This window comes from Rhamphochromis longiceps, linkage group LG17 (assembly GCF_057381845.1).
Source record: "Rhamphochromis longiceps isolate RC_006_pf linkage group LG17, R_longiceps_female_GT1.1, whole genome shotgun sequence".
NCBI classification, from domain to species: domain Eukaryota; kingdom Metazoa; phylum Chordata; class Actinopteri; order Cichliformes; family Cichlidae; genus Rhamphochromis; species Rhamphochromis longiceps.
Window position 1 is genome coordinate 16,901,665 of NC_140573.1, and position 23,615 is coordinate 16,925,279.

The window sequence follows — 23,615 nt, forward strand, 5'->3', positions numbered from 1 at the left end:
CTGGTATGTGAGGGGGGAGGGAGGAAAAAGAAGGTTGTCTGTACTGAGGTCTGTTCGGCACATGTTCCTCTTTCACAACCTTTTATAAGTTATCCCAACTGAGGAAAAGAAAGAGATTTAACAGTGGGAAAGAAGAAGAACAACAGACAAAGTCAGAGTCTGCAGAATGTGTCTGAGGAAAAAAGAGAAAGATGGGTGGAGCAGAGGAGATGACGAGACAGCTTTGATTACTGGTTATTACCAGCCTGCAGAGAGACTCTATTAAACAATAACAAATGGAGACCATCAGTCAGTCCATCAGTAATAGGCTACAACAAGAAGTCTGCTGATGGGAAACACACATACTAATAGTAAACGCAGGCAGACTTAAAAGATATAAAAGCAACTTCATAAAAATCGAAATTAAATTTCCACTCCTAGGTGTTTTTGAAAGAAAAGTGTCACATTTGCCAACTCTTTGGCAGTTTAAAGGAAAAAAGCCTGTTTGTCTAACGTGTCTGTATTGCCCGAGTTTACGGTAGAGAGCAGTGACGCACTGACACTTTTGCACCTTTTGGGTGTTTTGGCATCCAAATTTTTTATCACTGCAATTTTTTCCTAAAGCTTTCTGAAATTAAAGTTTACCTAATGTGCATCGCATTTATTAGTTATGTTGTCTATGTGTTATACAGAAGCATCAGTAGAAGCAGCTCTACTGTGAGTCCATCCCAAATCACTAAATTCCTCACTCTGCACTAATGGTGCAGGGCAACAAAAGTGATGAGTATTGAAGAACACAGCTCATGGCCATATATGAGGGTAGAAATGTTGACTGGCTGGTAAATTAACAACTTTAATTTCATGTTCAGCTATCTTTTCACCTATAACACTGATACAGCATCTACATAACTGTGGAGACAGCACCAATCCTTCTGTCATCTCCCACACCATTCTCCACTTACTCATAAACAAGATCCCAGGACATGTCAGCTTTTCTACTTGGGGCAGAAAGTCGTGACTTGAAGTAGACACTCCACCCTTTTCCTTGGTTTCAGATTGGGAGGACTAATTCTTATTCCCACCCAATGAACTGCTCTGGCGCAAGCTACGACCAGATGAAACTAACAAAACCAAATCATCCACGAAAAGCAAAGACAAGATCCTGAGGCTACTAAAGCGCGAAGTGGCAAAAGGTTTCCTTTAACTTCTGTCTCTAAAAAGATTATCAGTATCAGTGAAAAAGGAAGCTCTGGCAGAGTCCAGCACCCACTGGAACTATGTCTGATTTATTAATGGCAATATGGACGATGGTTGTGTAGGGATCGAATAGCCCATAAAAATTGGCCAAAAACCTTATACTCCCAAAGCAACCCCGATGAACAAATTTCATCTCCCAAGATGACAAAGATCCCACAAACCCTTGAATATCCAGTATTCCAAGATCAAGAAAAAAAAAGATTCTTCCTCCTGAATCTGGGGTTTGACCAATGGATGTACTCTCTTCATTCGTACCCTAGCACAGAAATTTCTGTTGTTTAACTACCTCATTGATTTCTCCCACTCATGGGTGAGTAGTTCCCTCTTTCCCAAACTCTGCCTCTGTCACCAAAGTGGGGCTGAGGAGATCCTTGAAATATTCTTTCCATTGCCTGACTGTATCTTCCACTGAGGTCAGGAGCAGCCCATCCCCACTGTACACTGTGTGAGTATCACTTTCCATTCCTGAGTCGCCAAAACTGATCATTGATCTGTGACCTAAGGTGTCTGGATAACATGCACTTATGAACACCATTATGCTTGAGCATGACACTTATTATGGAGAAACAGTGGTACAGGGAAGGCCAAGAAAAGCAACCCTCAAGTCTACAAAGGAAAACCCCAACATGCAGAGAATCAACCAAGTATATCCACCCCTGTCCACTGACTCTCACAAAATTTCAAATCAATTCAGATCAGTTCAGTTTTATTTATATAGCTCCAAATCACAACAACAGTTGCCTCAAAGGACTTTATATTGTAAGGTAAAGACCCCACAATGATACAGAGAAAACCCCAACAATCACATGACCCCCTATGAGCAAGCACATTGGCGACAGTGGGAGCGGCAGCCATCTGCTGCAACCAGTTGGAGGTGAGGGGAGGAAGACAAGACAAAGACATGCTGTGGAAGAGAGCCAGAGATTAATAATAACTAATAATTAAATGCCAAAAGGTGTATAAACACATAATGAGTAAAAAAAAAAGGTGACTGAAGAAGTAACATGGTAATCCCCCAGCAACCTAGATCTATCGCAGCGTAACTAAGAAAGGACTCTGGGTCACTTGATCCAACCCTAACTATATACTTTATCAAAAAGGAAAAAGAGGAGAAATATGCTCTCTCTTTCTAGTCCTTGTCAGTAATCTTGTTGCAGCATTTTCAAAAAATAAAAAAATGGAGGTCTTTAAGGCATTCCTGCAGTTTAACTAATTGGTGTGTGTTTAATTGGTAGATAAAATCAGGTATCATCTGCATAGCAGTGAAATGTATGCCTTCTGATGATTCTGCCTAAGGGAAGCATATATAATGTAAACAGAATTGGTCTTACATAATGCTGTGGAGCTCCATAATTAACCTTAGTGTCTACATGAACAAACTGGAGTCTATTAGACAGATACGATTCAAACCATTGCAGCGCAGTACATTTAATACCTGGGGCATGGTCTAATCGCTGTAATACAGTTGTTATGGTCAACAGTATTGAACGCTGCACTGAGGTCAAGCAGGAAAAGCACAGAGATGAGTCCACTGTCAGAGGCCATCAGAAGATCATTTATATCCTGCACAAAAGTTGTTTCTGTGCTGTGATGAGCTTTTAAACCTGACTGAAACTCTTCAAATGACTCATTCCTCTGCAGATGATCAGTTAGCTGTTTTACAACTACTCTTTCAAGACAAACAAAGGGGAACCTAATATTTGAAGAGAGTCCAGCCCTTCTCCAGGAGACTGGTTTCAGAGCCTGAGCCATGCATCAACATGAGCATAAGAATATCTAGCTGGTATCTCTTAACCCTAGGCACTAGCTCAGGCTCCTACCCCACCAGACAGGAGATGTTTCATGTCCAAAGAGCTAGTTTAAATAGCCAGCAATCAGACTGTCACGACGTCTGCCCTCAACTGCTACCCAATACACACTGCACCTGACACCTAGACCGCCTTCTTCAGCCTGTCGATCAACAAATAACATAATTGATCAATGGATGTTGTTTACCAGATGGCAGTTTTTAAAAACATAAAATATTTATTTTTTACATTTAAATATGTAATATTCATACACTGCTCAAAAAAAATTAAAGGAACATTTTGAAAACACTTCAAATTTGAATGCTGGATTTCTATAAATGACTGGATAATATGTTAAGAGCAAAAGGATACCATATCATTTGTTGGAAATAAAAATGATCAACCTACAGAGAGCTGAATTCAAAGACACCCAAAAATCAAAGTACAAAAATGATGTGGCAGGCTAGTTCAGTTTGGAGAAATTTAATTGCAGCAACTCAAAATGGTACACTGTAGTCTGTATGGCCCCCACGTGCTTGTATGCATGCCTGACAACGTCAGCGCATGCTCCTAATGAGACAATAAATGGTGTCCTGGGGGATCTTGTCCCTGATCAGGACCAGTGAGGTCCTTGCAGTTAATATTTCTAGCAGTCTTTGTTGTTATAATGAAATCATAGTCAATAAAATTTTGAATGTGTTAGATTTTTATTTATTTATTTATTTTTAGCTCCACAACAGTTTACATGTTTGTTGCCATTTCCTGAACAAGCTGTCATGAATTATGGTCTTGTAAACCAGCTATTTTCCTCAGGTGCTGATTTTTAGGATTTGTGTAGGGTACTCAGACTGTGGTTTCTCTGCCTCTCTGACCCCAGAATGAAAGACTGGCTATACTATTAGAGTAATTGCAAGATCTGGCCTTGCACTAAGTTTTTTTCTTTTTTGTGCCATTTTGTTTGTAACTGTTTCCATATGATTGGTTGGGCTCATGGGAGGACAGATGATGAAATATAACACACAAATCCCATCTAAATAACAGAAAAACACACAATAGAGCTTTCTGTATATCAAATGCACACATTAATATATACAAGCGTGCGCACACGCACACACACACACACACACACACACACACACACACACACACACACACACACACACACACACACACAGAGTTGGGGTTGTGATCAACTGAGTTGTTTAAAAATGATTTGCTGACATGTTAGAACTCCAAAGTAAAATGTTTTAATGCTTTCAAGGAACGACATAAAATACCAAACTGTCAGAAATAAAACATTAAAAAGTTGTGATTATCAAGGGTGAGTCAGTGTGGTTATGTTATTGGTGGAAGGGGCTGGAAGCAGATTTCTGTGCATTTTTACTGAACAATTATCATCCATGACCAATGCTGTGATCAACTCAATATGTCTTATTTGACCCAGCGGAGAAGATCACAAATTGCACAAGCCTGGGACCAATTAACAAGTTATAGGCGTGCATGGACTACCAGCATACTTTTCAAAGTCGATTTGTCTCTCTGTCCAGCTGGTGGCGCTAGTGCATCTCACTGAAGCCTGTCCAGATTTCCACTGACTAAACATGCTACTCTTTCCTATGGCCCACAGGCAATACAAGGTCCTGGTCTTCTGTGCGTGAACACCAATGCATATACCAAATATTTCAAAGCAAATAACAAATCAAAAGAGAAATTGTGTTCTTCCACCTCATTGTTCAAACAGAACAGACTGAGAACATTTCTGTTTGTCAGTGTAAGGCAGCTAATTCAAGTTTGAGTAGATCTGCTGATTTACTCAAAGCTGAGCTCCTCTTTATTGATCTGCTGCATGTCTGAGTACTGCTGCCGTGAAAACTGACTCCTCTGCTGTCAGCATGTCTTAACACTCATTAGCTCAATCACCGAATACCCTGCAAAAAATATGATCAGTACCTACCATCCTTGAAATGCATAGAGTCAAGCAGCAGAATTTCTTAGCAGTTTATCACAGAGGGAACAGGCAAGCAGAGCTGGCCCAGGAGCGCTGGCAATATGTAGAACAAAACACACAGCTGTTCACAAGAACAATCAACTGATTAGGAGGCTGTATCATTTCATATTTTTAACTTTGAGGGTGCAGACAAACAACAATAGTGTCAATACAATAGTGAGAGATTTGAGAAAATCAGTTTTGGAGCTCTGTATCACAGTTCAATATCAATGAACTAATACAGATTTGGATGGCATTTCCTAAAATACAGACAACACTCTGACATTTATTTATTTACTTTTACAAAAACTGCAGAATGTCCATTTCCTGTTATGAAGGACAATGCTCTGTAAACTTTACTTTGATTTTTAATTTTTTGACAGAATAACTAGTTTATGTCTCAGTGTCTCTTGTGTCTAAATAGAAGTCATGTCCTAATTCTTGCAAATGAAAGCAAAAAACTTAAATATCTCTGAAAGCATTTAGATTTAATGGATCATTTATTGGAATAATATGAATTTAAAAAATCTAACACCACTACCACTTTAAAAATGCTAAATTGTAGCTGATGTTTATACAGCGCTCACCCCAAACAATTGAATAGTTTATGTTTTATCATACTTTCTATTTATGGAGCGAGACGGAGCATTAATTAAAGATTCAATGTCTTAAGTAAAGTGTAGTTTCTAAACTGATTTCCATGTCATGTGAAATCAGTATTTTATTCCTTATAACCCAGTCAGAATTCTGGCCCCCACAGGTTTCAGTTTCAGTTTTTTATTTGTCATATGCAAGTTAGCACAGGGTCAACATTGCAATGAAATGTGTTTGTCGAGCAGCAGTCACTCAGCAGCATGTGTGTTGGCTGTGTGCTCATATGGCACAATCATTCAATCAATCAATCAATCAATCAATCAATCAATCACTCCCAGATACTATTGATCTCAACTCATTGTGTGTACTGTATAAAGCACACCTATACCATGAGTCATTAAGCTGAGATGTAAGCTAAACAATAGGAATTAGGTCCAACCCATCAATATATATGTCCTACTGGATTTTGGATACAAAATTGGAATAATAAGCTGGCCACAGGAGGTGACAGATGCCACTCGCGTCAAGACATGAAAACTCCTTACAAAGCATGGAGGTCACTAACCATTGGTCCAGCACCCTGAGGCTCTATGAGCAACAGAAAGAAGGAGGGGGAGGAGGAGTGAGTGTCAGAGCCACAATACAGGATGAAACATGGAGCATCCGCAAATACCTCAGGAAGATGGGCCCCTGAGATGAGCCGTTCCAATAGTGCCTCAGACAAATGAAGATAGATGGGGATGAGGAAGAGGAACTATAATGAAAGACCAAGCCTCTGCATGGCATGTACCATCAACAGATCGAGTGGATCAGAGCACAGAGGCTCTGATGATAGCAGCACAAGGAGAGACCTGAAGCACCAGATCCACAGAGGCAGCAGTTTACCAAGACTGACAGGACCCAAGGTGGCGTGTGTGCAAAGATGCCCCTGAGACTAACCAACACATAGTAGCAGGACGCAAGACGCAAGGTTGAACCATATACACTGAGACAGGTAACGACCTCGCCAGTGAAGCCAGAAACCTTGCCAGTGCAGCCAGTGACCTCAAAAAGCAGAAAAGCACAAGAAGCAAAGTGAAGATAAAAGACTCAAGAGATGAAGGCAATTACCAGAAATGTTCCATTTAAATCACACACAGACCCGGGTCAACTGCAGGATCGGCTGTCTTTTTTTTTTTGTCTCTGTACAATATTGAATGCGATCTATTACTGCCACTCTGGTAATGGTAATCCATCTCTGACAGACCTTTCATAGCATATGTGGCTTTTTGGAAGTGAACACTGAGACTGAGGGCAAAATAACAGATTAACAACCCTAATTTGTCCTGAGGTTTTAATGGCCAAAATTATATGCAATCTTCCCCCTGTCTTCTATCAATCTCAGCGTCACCGTGGTCAGTTTGAATTCACATTTATAGTCAGCCATGTGCTTTCAATTTCTTCTGTGGACTAATAAAGGCCATTTGAGAAAGGGGCATTTTGATTGGGTGATTTCTCTTTTTTCTCTTTAAAAACCTCTGGACTGCAGAGTGTGAATGTTTGACAGTTACAAATGCTGCTCTGGCAGGTTCACATTTCTTTCAACCAGCCAGCGAGAGGACTGATTCTTTAAGCTGACGCAAATGTGAAGAGAAGACAAACTGTACACACACACACACATACAATCACACGCAAACACAAAACCTGGATTCAATAATCCAGACTGCTCTATTAAGATGAGAGGCCGAACATACATAACCACTGTCAGAAAAACTCAATGTAAAACTATGGAGGAAATGAAAGTTCAACAAAGTTTAATGTGATCCATCAGAATATGGAAATATTTCAGACAAGAACCCAACTGTACTGTCTCTGCGCCATATTGAAAATTCGTTGTTTCCATTTCTTATAGTTTGAGAGCCTGAACTGTAAATACTTCTGCCTGACGAAATTCTGATAAATCGTTTTCTTAGTCTTACACTGTGACTTTTACAGTTTTGTGCCAGGTTTCTGAGATTTACCACATCTGAAAATATCCAGTACAATGAAACCTCCGCGTGGTATTGTATTGTTTGCACATCCATACTAGACTAGTGGAAGAGTGGAACGTCAACATTTTTTGTAAAAGACATTCCCACTGTTAAAAAAAAGGTATAGAAATAACAGACAAAACGTTTGTTTCACAATTTATCAATCAGAACTACATTCAGAATGAATGCATCCCAAAGTATTGCAGAGTCCTCACAAAGTGTGGGACAATTTTCACAATTTTAAAGATTTGCACACAAATAGGAATATCTCTGCAAAGCCAGATTTCATTATCAGTTCCAGTGAAAGAGAATAACGCCCCAAATATGGCAAAATCCAAAGTCTGTAGTCTATATAGCAGGGGTAGGCGACTCCAGTTGTTTTGAAAGGCCAAGACAGATTCCAAACCACTGCTTTGTAAAGACATTTTTTATAAACGTGTGCAAAACAAGGCACTTCAAAAGTTTTCACTGTTTACTCTAGTTTGAGTAAAGTTAAGCAATACATTATTAATGGCAGTACCTGAAATCTTTAGGTACTGGCATTATATAATATATGCGATATATAAAACTAGTCTGGTACTTTACATGGCAGCAGTTTAAGGAAATAAACATATGTATAAAATCTGTTTTCTGGCTCACTATAAAAATGACCAATCAAAATGTCTGTGTTAAAATTAACAAAATCAAATCAAAAATAAAGCAACCTGAAAGGCAATTCTACCATCTTCAGTTACTTTTTACCATAATCATATTATCATATTTAATCTGCTAAATCTGTTTTCAAACTACTGTGTTTGTCTTCGACTTTTCCACTATGCAATCCTCTCGCCCCCTTTTTAGTGACCACAATTGTTCGTTTAGAGTAGCAGAAATGTTACTGACTAAATTTTGGAATTATTTTAGATGAAAATATAAAAAAGAAAAGTAAACATCAATTAGTGCTCGCCAGGTTCAAATTTAGATGATTGTGTAAAAAATGTAAAAAAGAAAGGAAAAAAACAACAACTCTGTGCTCCTTGGAAGGATTTTTGCAGGTCTGCAACACATTGGCTCTAATTCCAATGGAAAGCACTAGTAGTATCATCCCACTTTTCTCATCTTTGCAAACAAAACCAGTAGTAAGTTGACTCCTAGTCTGCTCTATATGCAGTACTATGTGTGTACAAATAACCCGACTCATCCTTTCATCCCTTCGTGGGACCGTCAGAGTGAAACTTCAAAGCTACCCACACACTGTAATGTGGCCTCCAACCAACCAGCCCAGCCTCTTCCTGTAGCTTCAGAGAAAACACAGTGTATATGAAATGCACAATATGACAGTTACCATGGAGCGGTGACGTTCTTCTTCTTGAAATCTGAGACATAATTGAGGTTTTTCTGCTCTCTACTCTGTACCTGTTATTCAGACATAATTATGGTATTCTGAGCTGCCATAAATGCTATTAGGACTAATCTCATTAGCAGTGTATTGCTCAAGGACTTTTTTGATATTTCGAAATCCTGAACCATAAATCGAGCAAACAGCAGTGATAAAGAGACAACCCACTTCCACTAAGTCACATATTATTTATCTGAAAATGTTGGATTTCTCTTTGTACTTCAGTTTGCTTAGAAGTAGAAAAATATAAACTTAGTAATCAGACAACAATTAAACATGAATAATCACAATTACCTCATTACACTACAATGCTCTGCATTACACTGCCCTTCCATTCATTTTAACCATTCCTACAGAACAGCATTTTTTTCTTATTTTTAAAAAGGAGACAATCTGGTACAGTTTTAACACAATAATTAGGCCTGATCGGTAATCTGGTGTCCCTGAACAGAGCCAAACAAAGAAAGCAGCAACACTGGAAGTAGCATGATTCTCCCATAGCCAGCCAGTTGTCTGTCAGGCCCTAATTTGATTCACTGAACTAGACTGCTCTACCCTATCTGTGGTACTCATATGGAATCATTTAATAAATATTAGGATTTACTGTGAAGGATAAAGCATAGAAGGAGACGGTGGTTCCGTTTTGGTAAAAAATCTAGGATTTAATTGCAGGTATCTGTGTGTGTTCTTTGCACACATACAGGTTATGGAAGTAGTTTTGCAATCATTAGTTGACAAACTTAAGATTCCACCCACTCATCTCTTTTGGGTCAAAAACCTGATGTCACTGTCACACAGTTGTGATAAAAAAAAATCAGTAGCATAAAATATAAAATGAGGTGTGAAACAAATCTTTTAAAATATTAACTGTTTATTTGTTACTGCCTGTTTATACATTCAGAAATAACCTTTTAGAGAAACAAAAATTAATCAGGCAGTTTGTCCTGTGAAAAAATATGGATTCGATCTTCTCTGGCTGTAGTTTCAACTTTCATACCGTGCTTCACTTCAGGCCAAACTCACCACCGTTCAACATTATTACAACCAGCAAGCTCAGCCTGTTTTTCATCTATACTTCTGTCCTTCAATAAATGGGGTAATTGCAGCAAGCACCTACAGAGTTATATCACACCCATAATGCTAGTGGCAGAGTTCCCAGAATTCATTACTGTGGGGTAGAAACAGACCTAGAGGAGCACCATGCCCCCCATTTCATTGGTGTTTCATACAGACTGTTTGATTTCCAACCTCTAAAAATATTTTGCATATGCAAGCTTTTAAAATGCATTAATCTCTCTATTTTTATATGTGAGTCTGTATTTGTGTTAACCATCTGATCATGGAAGTGGACAGCAAGGCCGAAACGTTTGACATTGCTGTTAAATATATCAAATGAAAATGAGCTAGAACACACGAAGTGTTGGTGGCATCAGCTGCAGTAAGTAATGTGAGCAGAGAATGCTTCACATTATAAAATAATGATTTCATTGCAGTGGCATTTTGTCAGGCAATTTCTAAAATGTATAGAAACTAAATGTAGAAAAAACAGTGGCTGTATCATTCAAAAAGCACCCTCGTCACGTTCAAAGAATCACCAGCAGGGATACGTTTGATACCTTTTAATATCACAGTTTTAAAAATGTGCTGACACTTATTGTTGTTTTTGTTTTTTGGACCTTACCGTAGGCAGTGAATACACAGTCTGCAGTTTTTCAGTTTCAGTTCAAATATACCCCAACACAAGAATCACATACTCCAAACAAATGACACCTCGTGCACTAATGAGGCACACCAGCAAACCTGACAGAAATAGTGGTCGACTGAGTAAGAGATCCACAAATTAGAAATAGTTTTACAGTCTGTCTAAAAGTGGCAAGACTGTGGAAAACCAGCTTTAGCAAAGGGAACTCTCTAAGTCATGAGGACTTTCGGTTGCCACATCAACTTCCTCAACGCACCTAAATAGTAATTAACAGTGGGCAGAGGCAAGCCTGGGCCTGTCTGACACACAGTAGATGACTAACACTAGTGTAGTCTCATCAAGTTCACAACTCAACAGCTATTTTCTTGCAACACTAGGAGATATTTGTTGTTTCTATCAGCTTGTTTCTGTCTACACCAAACTGTGACATATCTGGCCTCGGTCAGTATCAAAGGAATGCTCTGCTTTCTGCACAGGTTTGTAGCTGAGCCGATATCCTTACCTGTTCAAACTCTCTGAGGCTGTGCATCTGTACTGGGGGTCCTTTGTCTGTTTCGTCACCTGAGAAATCTGCACAGGTAGAAGAAGAAACATGTACACATCAACCCATTACTCGCAGAGGAGCTATTCTGCTGCAGGAATTTAATACCCTTAGGGTTTTCTATGTTTATAGCTTCATAACACAGAACAAGTCTGCTGTATACAGTGTGTTTAATAGTAAAAAACAAAAAGCATTTGATCTGCGAAATGCTGTTTAAATCTCCTCATGAATGCTTCCTATTTACAGTAAATTTGCTCTAGTTTCTGAGAATCATCAGTGCAACAGCAACGGGTGAAATTTAAACACTTCAGGGTTTTCTGAGCAACGTCTCTGAGACTGTGTGATCAACCATCACCTCGTTATAAACCCATTAAACCTAGATACAAATGGGCTGTGTGTGTCCTTATACACACACTCATAGAATTGATATAGTATATTGTGGTCCAATTTAAATATTTCCAGAGGTCTAAAGACATCACGAAGCCATGCTTATCCCCTATAACAGGCCAGGAGTTTTCCAAGAAAACTCCATCCAATACTTAGAATTCGATTTGTATAATAGTTTGAATTTTATTCCTTTAAAAGCAGGGGCAATTATCTGCAGGAGAAAGGGGGTGGTGGTAGTGAAGGGCAAGATCCCAAGGGGTGTAATCACGTTAGTTTTGGCAGAGTTTATATTTCTAACGATTCTTTAAAATTGCAGCACATTAAATATGATTAAAAAGCTGTTGTGTAAGAAGTTAGAAGGTATCCTGGATCAAGTGCTGAGATGTTAGCTGCTGCAGTGCCTGCAGCAAGCCAGGCTATGAAACACTACAGAACACCGATATGAATGACATAATAGTAGAAGTATGCAAGCACACATTTTGTTTGATTGGACTTCTCAGAACCATCATTAACATAATACATTACTTTTGTCCAAATCCTCATCACATTTAAATCACACTTTAATACTGTGAATTTTGACAAATAATTTCATGTCATTGTCCTGGTCTTTGACCCAGGACTATGATGAAGCTAGAAGCCAGAGAACAGTGATGCCTGAGGTAATCAGAGCATTCAGGGCAGTAACCACCAAACTGGGTGAATGGATCCAGCAGATCCCAGAAATCACTTTGGAGATCTGTCCTAGGAAGAGCAAAGATACTTCACAGGCCATCAAGCTGCCAAGGTAGGGGTATTCTTAAGTTATAGGACCCAAGTTTGAATGATAAAGGCAGCTTACTTACAAAGAAATGAACATTGTTTAATTTTTAGAAGCAGGAGAAAATGCACATTTAAAAAATAAGACAAGCACCACTTTGCATTTGTAATACATTAGGAGACACTTACCCATCATGCTTTTCGGCCTGGCCCGTTTATCTGCACCACAGTGCCTGAAAACAGAGACAGCTATCAGTAAAGTCCCTGAACATTTTCCCATGTGTCTTCACCATAATGATCCTTATCTTTGCACTAAACTTGTTTTCTGCTGGAGTCCTGTCTGCATGATGTATGAGTGAAAATGTAGTAAGTCGTACAAAGCAGTAGGAATGAGCAGAGCTGCTTCACACTGCCATGTCAGAGAAGCTGACACTCACATGCTGCTGGTGGAAAATGAGTCAGCAAATGCTTCAAGTCACACAGCCATCAGTCACCAATGGGGAAACAGTAAACAAAGACAGCATGGAATAATCCAAGAACTCCTTCCACCAACTGGCCGTGAAACTCTAACTTCTTAGAGACTTCCTCATTTTTGGGACCTAATGTTAACTAACCTGTGCACCCCTGCTAATATACATGAATTACAAGCCGCCATATATAGGAGAATACTCTGATTGGGTGAGGTTGGTTAAGTCATTTACACTCCTGAGACATATCCTGTAACCAGTGTTGGGGAGTAACGGAATACATGTACCGCTGTTATGTATTTAAAATACAAAATATGAGTAAATGTATTCCGTTACAGTTACCATTTAAAAGGTGGTATTTATAATACAGTTACTTTGTTGAAATAAAGGGATTACACGGCAGTCTTTTCCTGTTTCATATGTTAGGCTGTCCCCTCTCTATTTTTGGTAATTCCGTGCCGGTGGAAACCCAAACAAAACACACATTAAGAGGCTCTAATGCCTGTGTCTCAACCTTGCGGCCTGCATAATGACGTGACAACAGATTTTTTCAAATTATTGTTCAAAAAATTATTTAATATAAAGGCAATAGGCAGAGTGTTACAGGTATAGCCCTAAAGAATGTAGCCTTCTGGGAAGTGTAGCCCAGTTGTAAGTAAGCTATTAAGACTCGACTGTACACTGTGTTCGTGTTTTCCTCCAAAACAATAAGTTCCGTTGGAGCAGATTTTCAACGCCTCTCTCTGTCTCTCACTAGCGAAGTTGACCCAGACAACAAAGTAAAGCTAGATTACAGCTACAAGCCCGACACGGAACCTGACGTATTAGCCAGAGGTCCCTTTACTACGGTTTGGAGCCGCTGACCTGTTCTATATACGCATTCGCTGCCAAAAGTGCAGCTTTACCTAATGTCCACCTACTGTTACTCATTTAGATTAAGATTTAAACATCTAGTTGGTGTTGGTATGGCAAGTAACCTTCAGTAATAGTAATAAATCACACAGCAATAGTACATTCATGTAGTTGTAAAAAGCATGAGAATGTATTAAGTAATCCAAAGTATTCAGAATACATTACTCTCATTGAGTAACGTAACAGAATACTTTACAAAATACACCTATCAACAACTCCGTGCAGTGATTGCTAGATAGCTAACTTTTTTGCTAACATTACATTGCCAAATTACTTCACCAGCTAATATGATCTTTTAGAATAACTGATATGATGATGATATTTATTCATCAGTAAATCATTTATTAGCCAAACGCAAAGACTGAATTCATGTGAATTATTGGTTGGCAAGCTAGCCAATTTTGCAGCCTGGGACACTGAGAATCAGAATCAGAATACTCTATTGATCCCTGGGGGAAATTATTTTTTGTTACAGTGCTCCATTATAAACCAACATAAACCAACATCAACAAGACAGACAATACGCTAACTAAGAATAGTACTATATATATATATAAAAAAAAAAAAACACCCAGCACGCCCCTGCGGGCGGTTTATCCTTCAAGCTCGGGTCCTCTACCAGAGGCCTGGGAGCTTGAGGGTCCTGCGCAGTATCTTAGCTGTTCCCAGGACTGCGCTCTTCTGGACAGAGATCTCCGATGTTATTCCCGGGATCTGCTGGAGCCACTCGCCTAGCTTGGGAGTCACCGCACCTAGTGCTCCGATTACCACGGGGACCACCGTTACCTTCACCCTCCACATCCTCTCCAGCTCTTCTCTGAGCCCTTGGTATTTCTCCAGCTTCTCGTGTTCCTTCTTCCTGATGTTGCTGTCATTCGGAACTGCTACATCGATCACTACGGCCGTCTTCTTCTGTTTGTCTACCACCACTATGTCCGGTTGGTTAGCCGCCACCATTTTGTCCGTCTGTATCTGGAAGTCCCACAGGATCATTCTCCACCACCCTTGGGGGCATCTCCCATTTTGACCTCGGGACTTCCAGGTTATACTCGGCACAGATGTTCCTGTACACTATGCCGGCCACTTGGTTATGGCGTTCCATGTATGCCTTGCCTGCTAGCATCTTGCACCCTGCTGTTATGTGCTGGATTGTCTCTGGGGCATCTTTACACAGCCTGCACCTGGGGTCTTGCCTGGTGTGATAGACCCCAGCCTCTATGGATCTTGTACTCAGAGCTTGTTCTTGTGCTGCCATGATTAGTGCCTCTGTGCTGTCTTTCAGTCCAGCTTTGTCCAGCCACTGGTAGGATTTCTGGATATCAGCCACCTCCTCTATCTGCCGGTGGTACATACCGTGCAGGGGCCTGTCCTTCCATGATGGTTCCTCGTCTCCCTCCTCTTTCTTGGGTTTCTGCTGCCTGAGGTATTCACTGAGCACTCGGTCAGTTGGGGCCATCTTCCCAATGTATTCTTGGATGTTCCTTGTCTCATCCTGGACTGTGGTGCTGACACTCACCAGTCCCCGGCCCCCTTCCTTCCGCTTAGCGTACAGCCTCAGGGTGCTGGACTTGGGGTGAAACCCTCCATGCATGGTAAGGAGCTTTCTTGTCTTTATGTCAGTGGCTTCTATCTCCTCCTTTGGCCAGCCTATTACCCCAGCAGGGTACCTGATCACGGGCAGGGCGTACGTGTTGATGGCCCGGATCTTGTTCTTACCATTCAGCTGACTCCTCAGGACTTGCCTGACCCTCTGCAGGTACTTGGTGGTTGCAGCCTTTCTAGCGGCCTCTTCATGGTTCCCATTTGCCTGCGGGATCCCCAGGTACTTGTAACTGTCCTCTATGTCTGCAATGTTGCCTTCTGGTAGTTCAATCCCCTCAGTTCTGACTACCTTCCCTCTCTTTGTTACCATCCGACTACACTTCTCCAGTCCGAACGACATTCCAATGTCATTGCTGTATAGCCTGGTAGTGTGGGTCAGTGAATCGATGTCTCGTTCACTCTTGGCATACAGCTTGATGTCATCCATGTACAGGAGGTGGCTGACAACTGCTCCGTTCCGTAGTCAGTATCCGTAGCCAGTCTTGTTAATGATCTCACTGAGGGGGTTCAGGCCTATGCAGAACAGCAGTGGGGACAGAGCATCTCCTTGGTAGATCCCGCACTTGATGGTGACTTGTGCTATGGGCTTGGAGTTGGCCTCTAGTGTTGTACGCCACATCCCCATTGAGTTCCTGATGAAGGCTCTTAGGGTCCCATTGATCTTGTACAATTCTAGGCATTCCAGTATCCAGCTGTGGGGCATTGAGTCATAGGCCTTCTTGTAATCAATCCAGGCAGTGCACAGGTTGGTCAGTCTGGTCTTGCAGTCTCGGCTGACTGTTCTGTCTACCAGTAGCTGGTGTTTTGCGCCTCTGGTATTCTTGCCAATTCCTTTCTGTGTCCCACTCATGTATTGACCCATGTGCCTGTTCATCTTAGCCGATATGATGCCTGACAGGAGCTTCCATGTAGTACAAGGACCTTCTTGGGGTCCTTGGGGATCAGGACCGTCCGGCCTTCAGTTAGCCATTCCGGGTGTCTCTCGTTAACTAGCAGCTGGTTCATTTGTGCTGCCAGACGCTCGTGGAGTGCAGTCAGCTTCTTTAGCCAGTAGGCGTGAACCATGTCGGGCCCTGGTGCTGTCCAACTCTTCATACTGGAGACCCTTTCTTGGATATCTGCCACTGTGATGGTTACTGGACCCTGTTCAGGGAGGTCGCTGTGGTCTGCCCTCAGATCCACTAGCCACTGAGCATTGCCGTTATGGGTTGCGTCCTTCTCCCATATGCTCTTCCAGTATAGCTCCGTCTCCAGCCTTGGTGGTGCTGTTCTCTTATTATTGTTCCCTTGCCACTGAGAGTACACCTTTGCTGGTTCTGTGGAGAACAGCTGGTTTATTCTCCTGCCTTCTATCTCTCTGGTGTACCTCCTCAAGCGGCTGGCCAAGGCTGTGAGTCTTTGCTTGGCAGTTTCCAAGGCCTCAGGTATGGACAGCTTGCTGTATTTCTTAGGCACCTTCTTTGTCGCACCTTTCTGCAACTCCGTTAGTTGGCTAACCTCCCTCCGTGCTACTTTGATCTTGCCCTCTAGCCTCCTTCTCCATGGAGGGTACTGCCCCTTGTGGCTGTTCAACTTGTAGCCAAGCATCTCACTGATCACTGCTGCCGTATTGTAGATCAGCTTGTTAGTGTCGGTAATCGTGGTTGTAGGTATTGTCCGTAGTGCTGCATTAACATCATCTAGCAGACCTTCTGAGGGTACTTCACGTAATCTTGGTAACCGGCTACGGGGGATCCAGGTTTCAAGCTTGGCCATTATCCTATTTTTCAGGTCAGTTCCTCTCGCACTCAACGATCCTTCTCCTATCGCACTTGGGGCTATGTACCCAATCTTGGGTGGGGGTGATGATATCTCCCCCCTGACCTGGTGTCCTGACTCCTCCTTGCCGTCGCATTTGTGTTGTACCTCGTCAATCTCTAGCTGTGAGAGCAGTCCCTTCTTTCGAATGTTGGAACACTGAGCTACTAGTTGTTTCGCCGTCATTGTGGATGTTGGGTATCGAAGAATCCATAGGTCCGTCATCCTATTCATGTAGCCCCTTCCGCCGGGGTTACTTGCGTAGTAGCATTCCAACAACGCCCTGTTTTCGTCTCTTGCCCACCGATGCCTTCTTGTTCCAGTAGCCCACTTTTCGTCAGGGTGCCCTGGTTCCTCAACACCTGACGCGGACCTCGTTGATCCGGGCGACGTCCGAGCCGGCATGCCTTCATATTTATCTGTCTCGCTCATGTCTGCGGTAGGCTCGCTTAGCATAAGGGGTCTAGCCTTAGGACCCTTACTGGATACAGACGCCCCAGGCAGGAATCGAACTTGCGATCCTGGGTTTTTGATGCATTCATGGTTAAGATATAACCATAATTTATATAAGTTGTGTCCAAGGTACTTCAGCATCTAGCTAGCACCACAGAAGTGGAGTGAACGAAATCCAACTTTTTTGAAATGCCGGGTAATTTCAAATTCATCATTTTAAAAGGCTCAATATATGATGTATGACACACACACTGTTTCTGTGCAATTTGGCACATAATTTGATATCTATGGGTGAAGTGGCTGTATTTCCAAGGGAAGAAAAAATGTTAATGCGTGATCATTTTACTCTCTGCGATGGAGAGTAAAAAAAGAAAGAGGAGACATGAGAGGAAGATTAGAGATTCTGTTGTAAGGTAAAGACTGCTTAAGAAGTGGGGTCGCTGTAGCTCAGGAGGTAGAGCAGAGCATCTACTAATCAGAAGGTTGCTTAATGCATCCAAGTGTGAATGTTTGTGAATATTAGGGAGACAAAGCATAGAAAAGGTGCTTGTGTGATTGAGTGAATGGGGCATGATGTTTAATGTGCTTTGAGTGCTCAGGTAGAGTATTAGGATTATGTGTAATTGCATTGGCTGCATTTTTAGATAAATAGTTGTATATAACTTTAATGTTTACAAAATTTGTGCATAAGTTTTCAAAATTTACAATTTATATTTGCATTTCAAGTTATGAAAATAATTTACTAAACATGTCTGTGGTTTTTACAGTAAAAAATATATAACTACTACTAGGATTTTATGTTTTTTGTGTGATTTTATATGAAACGTATACCTACTGCATTTGAATCATTTTAACCATATGTAACACCGGAATATGTGTTGCGTTTTTTTTTTTTTTTTAAGGCTTTGATTTGGCCACCCCATTTGATTTCCATGACACCCTAAGAAAATTTCTCTAGATCCCTGATCAACCAAGGTTTAGGGTGAACCCATGAGGCCTTGCCTGACCCTATCATGTAACTTACTGAGATCAAATGACACAAGATGTTATTGGGCGTTAAGGTGTCTGGAAAGGGATCTCAAACCTGGATTATAGATGGCAGACAGTTGGTGTCACAAGCCACCATCTCTGTTCAAATACTGTCGTTCACAGTGGACATAGATGGCCTCTTTCACTCCTCTATCAAACCATCTGTCTCCTCTGTCCAAAATGTGAACATCTGCATCCTCGTAACAGTGACCTTTAACCTTTAGATGCAGATATAGTCTCGTCTTGTCAAGGTGGCTCTTCTATGTTGTGCTATGCATTTATGAAGTGGCTGTTTGGTTTGTCCAATGTAGAGGTCTGAGCACTCTTCTCTGCACTGTGCAGCATACACAATGTTGTTTAGTTTGTGTTTGGGATTTTTGTTTTTGGGATGAACCAGTTTTTGTCTGAGGGTGCGGCTGGGTCTGAAGTATACTGGGATCTCGTGTTTGGAGAAGACTCTCCTGAGTTTCTCTGATAAACCTGCTACAAAAGGGGATGACAGTATAGTTCCATTTGTCCTTCTGATTCTCTCCAGTTGGTGTCTGACCTTCTTTTCTGTGCATCTTTGGTGATTTTATGAAAGCCCAATTAGAATAACTACATGTTTTAAGAGCTTTCTTTACATGTGTGTTCCTTCTTTTTCCCTTCTGGCATAGAGGGAATGTTTTCTGCCCGGTGTTACAGGGTCCTGATTTCTCCAGGTTTGTGTTCCAGAGGATGGTGGGTGTCAAAGAGTAGGCACTGGTCTGTGTGTGTGGTCTTGTGGCAATGCTAAGGTTTCCATTTTCCTCAATGTGGCAGACTGTTATCCTTTGTGTCTTCCCTATTGAACTTTAAATTTCTGTCTAATGAGTTGATGTGAGCACTGAAGGATTCAACTTCTTGGGTTTTAGTTTTGATCCAGGTGCCATCCATGTATCTGTACCCATGGCTTGGTGCTGTCCTTTTAAAAGAGACAAGAGCTTTTCTTTCCACTTCCTCCATGTAAAGGTTGGCTACAATAGGTGACACTCGGGAGCCCATGGCACATCCATGTTTTTGTCTGTAGAAACCCTTGTTGTATTTAAAATATGTGGTGGTAAGGCCGAGATCTAACAGTGTACAAATTTGTTTGGGGGTGAAGCTGGTTCAGTTTTCCAAGGAGCTGTCTTCTTGTAGTCGTTTTCTGAGAGTCTCCACTGCCTCATTTGTAGGTATGCAAGTGAAGAGTAAAACCACATCAAAGGACACTATGGTTTCATCTGGATCCAGTGCAAGTTTCTGGTCCTTGTTGTTGAAGTCAGTGGAGTTGATGTGATGGGGTTGTTCCCCACAAGGGGCACAAGGATGGTGGCAAGGTGTTTGGAAATGTTGTAGGTAGTTGAGTTTATACTGCTAACACTGGGTCTGAGTGGGAGTCCTTCTTCGTGGATCCTTGGAAGTCCGTAAATACAGGGTATAGCATCCCCTTGGTATAGATGACGGTATGTATGTAGGGCGGTCAATGACTTTATCCTTTTCAAGTTCTTGCAGGCAACTGTTGACTTTTGTAGTCGCTTGTGGGGTCTCATTTTAATGCTTCATAGGTACTGTTGTCACTAAGGAGTGCAGTAATTTTTGTGTGATAATCCGTTGGGTTTAGAACAAAAGTGCACCTCCCCTTGTCGGCTGGTAATATGGTGATGTTTTGTTTTTGCTCAGTGATGCAACGGCCTTCTTTTCTTGTATTGTGAGGTTAGACGAAGGGACTTTAGCACTGGAGAGGGTGGATGAAACCTTCATCTTTTGCTCTGCTTCTGTTTGTGTTCATTTATTAATCCATATGGCAGTTTCTGTGGTTAGCAACAGATACATTTTAAGAAAGAGACAAAGCACTCAATTCTGAATTGTAATTTCTGAGCAAATTCTCAATAGAAAGATAGTGGTGGAAGTGTAACTACCAAGGGAGAAGGTTTTACAATCGTATTTGTTTGTAAAGTCAGCAATCTTTTAGGCAGTTTGCATTTGATTTGACTAAATAGTTTGTACATGAAGTTTTCATGTTTCGTTGACCTTTGAAAAGAAAGGTAATAATGCTTCAAAATAATTGCATATTTAAGTTTTCAATAAGTAACAGAAGTTTGTTCTTGAGGATGTCATCAATTTCAATTTAACGTGAATCTGAATCTAAAGTGGTATTAAGCTTTTTAACAACAGGTGCCAAATTTCAGCTTTAAGGTGGCCAAGGGTTGGATAGTGGCAAATGTAACAAAGGCTTCTAAATTGTAATATAATGTAGTTGCTCCCTGGCTGCCCTGAACTTAGCGTCCCCCTTGTCAAATTCCACTTTAACCCCAGACAATAACATGTAGAATATTTCCATTTGCTGGACCGCAGCAGCCACCAAATCGTGACGTTTTCAGTCATCTCATCAGTTTTAAGAATAAGTTCCAACTGGATGACACAATATTTTACACTGTTAGTGTAATTGCATGAATTACTTTTAGTATGAGAAATAAAACATGACTAATGTTTTGTCACATGCCTGAAGGGGTTAAAATAACAACAGTGGACACAGATAATGCAGCTGTTTACGTTGAAATGACTGCAGCTGGCTGAGCTAATTTCCGTGTAATACTGACACAACAGCTCTCTTTTCTCCTGAAAGGTAAATGAGACTCTGCTTTCAGAACAAAATCTTTTCTCTACATGTTACATTTATAAAAGCGCACTCACACATGCCTATACAGAACAAAGAAATACAACACACTCACACTTCACAAACCATGCACATTCATCAAACTGACTCATCATAAGCACTGTTGCAAAGGCTTACCTTCCTCTATAAAGAAATCCACTCATTTTTCAGCTGTATCATTAAAAAACAGCACAAAAGCTCAGTACATAGTATGTCCTCATCTGTCAGGTGAATAGTCCTTGGCCTCAGCCTTCAGAGACCCGAAGATATCCGATTACCTCCTAGCTGCCATTAGAGTTTCAGTAAACACTCAAACCCAGGCATATTACAAGCTGCAAATAGCAAAGTTGCAGAGAATCTTCAGAGTCAAAGCAGAGTGACCACAGTCAGGCTCTTCGGCCACGAGGCTCCCAGAGGAGCGAGCCAAGCACCCAGGCAGTCATTTGACGTGGCAGCGAGAGTCACAGAGAGACGTGGTAAACAGCACCGTGGAGCAAAGGTACACAGAGGCTGCTTGCTTCACCATGAAAGAGTGATCTGTCTCAGCATGCTCCACAACAGCCGCTTCACCAGGTATGTGTGCATGTGTGTGTCAGTGGGTGTATAAACCACACCAACGTTTTCCAGCCATTTCTAATAAAATACTCACTGTCTATTGACTATTTGCCTCTGGTACTTTTTAAAGGCAGGTGGAGCACAAGGAGGATACCTGTGTGTTTGATAGTGTGCATGTGTGTTTATGCACACCTCCTTCTCCCTGTAGGTGTGTCTAACGTGTTGCAACAGGTAAAAGGCGGCATTTAGACACTAATTTCCTCCAACACAAAACACTGAACTGCTTTACATTTTTTCCTGGAGAAAATGTTCAGATCCTTCACATAAAAGCAGCATTAAGCACCTCTGTTATCACTCTCTTGAAAATCAGTTTAAAAGAATCACAGCATAGCTGTGCCGACTAGATCTGAACAAACAAGCAGCACATTGAGGTTGGCCGAGGGAGCTCAGGATCAAAGCTAGACAGCTTTAGGCTAGGAGTCAAAAACAGTGGTCTGGATCAACGTTTGTGGAAATTCTTATTCAGTGCTTCTCCAAACAGGAGGGTGTGGTCTGTGTGAGTCTGTATGTAGGGAGAAAAAATCAGATTTAAACTGTGTTTGGTTTAAAGAAAAACTCCTATGGGCAATTTTAGGTGTGGCAGTTTATTAACACAAAGGATCAAATTGTATATTCATTCACCTGAGAACCAGACCTTTATAAATTAGAGAGAAGCCTCTTCTTTGGTCATAGGAGTTTTAATTTTCTGTTACCTTTCTTAATATTGCATATTCAGTTTAATGTGCACAGATAATGATAATTATCACTTAGTAAACGAAGGGCAAGCACAATTAGACAAGGTGTGCCAAGTTACAGTATTAATGGTTATTTATCATTTGTTTTGCTGCTACTTTACTTCATAAAAGTGTGTGTATAGCAACGAGAAAATTGTATTTGAATTCAAATCTTAATGGCACTCAGAAAACGTGTTTTCATGCAAGGGGAAAACCTTGACTCATAATAATAACAACAATAATAATAATGAAAAAGAAAATAATAATAATAATAATAATAATAATAGTAATAATAATAATAGTAATAATAATAATAATAATAATAATAATAATAATAATAATAATAATAATAATAATAATAATAATAATAATATTAAAACACATTCCCAGATCCAAATAAAATCAAATTGTCTCCTCCTTTGGTCATGATCCACCGTTTTAGATAAATAATGTTTTTGTATACAATAATCTTGGAAATGAAGTGAAAGTAGTACAGTAGTGGTAACAAACTGGTGAAAAAAACAGGAAAGACACTGGAATTGTTTTCTGCTTTCTAAACTCCCACAGGTTTTTTATATAGATTCACATTTGCCAGACAGCTGTACCCGATGTTCATGTTTGCTGACTGTTTTTATTCACAACCACAATACATGTGCTAATGCTGGCCAAGAGCTCGTGCACCTTTTTTTGACACCTGTTTTTGATTCGCGCTAAAATAAGCCAAACAAAATGGGGAAAAGAAAGATTATAGCGATCATAACTCACTACAGTTTAATTTTATTGAGATAACAAGACCTGTTTAGTAGTAAATTCTACTACTTCATGTACTGCCATGTAATAACAGCTTCATAGGAACTGAGTATGTAAATAACACTTAATATTCATTACATAGAGATACCTTGCTATATTTGGATCTATGTGCATATATGAAATCTAAAACTGGTCAATTCATAATTTAGTGTAACCTGCAATCTGCCAGATAGATACAGATACA

At 40.7% G+C, this 23,615-nt stretch overlaps 1 protein-coding gene across 6 annotated transcripts in view; it reads right to left on the reverse strand.

The window, feature by feature from the left end:
• The window catches only part of pde4dip (phosphodiesterase 4D interacting protein), a 114,617-nt gene that overhangs the window by 73,930 nt on the left and 17,072 nt on the right, over positions 1 to 23,615 (reverse strand). For 2 of the 6 annotated variants that reach the window (XM_085385801.1, XM_085385800.1), the window contains exons 1-3: positions 21,432 to 22,013; positions 12,567 to 12,610; positions 11,196 to 11,263 (exon numbers count right to left, since the gene is read on the reverse strand). In XM_085385801.1, the coding sequence (XP_085241927.1) occupies positions 11,196 to 11,263; positions 12,567 to 12,610; positions 21,432 to 21,457 (138 nt within the window). In that variant the 5' untranslated portion in view covers positions 21,458 to 22,013. Of the gene's footprint in view, positions 1 to 11,195; positions 11,264 to 12,566; positions 12,611 to 12,695; positions 12,809 to 14,542; positions 14,564 to 21,431; positions 22,014 to 23,615 lie in introns of those variants that run through there. The other 4 variants (XM_085385803.1, XM_085385802.1, XM_085385804.1 and 1 more) reach the window with 3 other exon arrangements.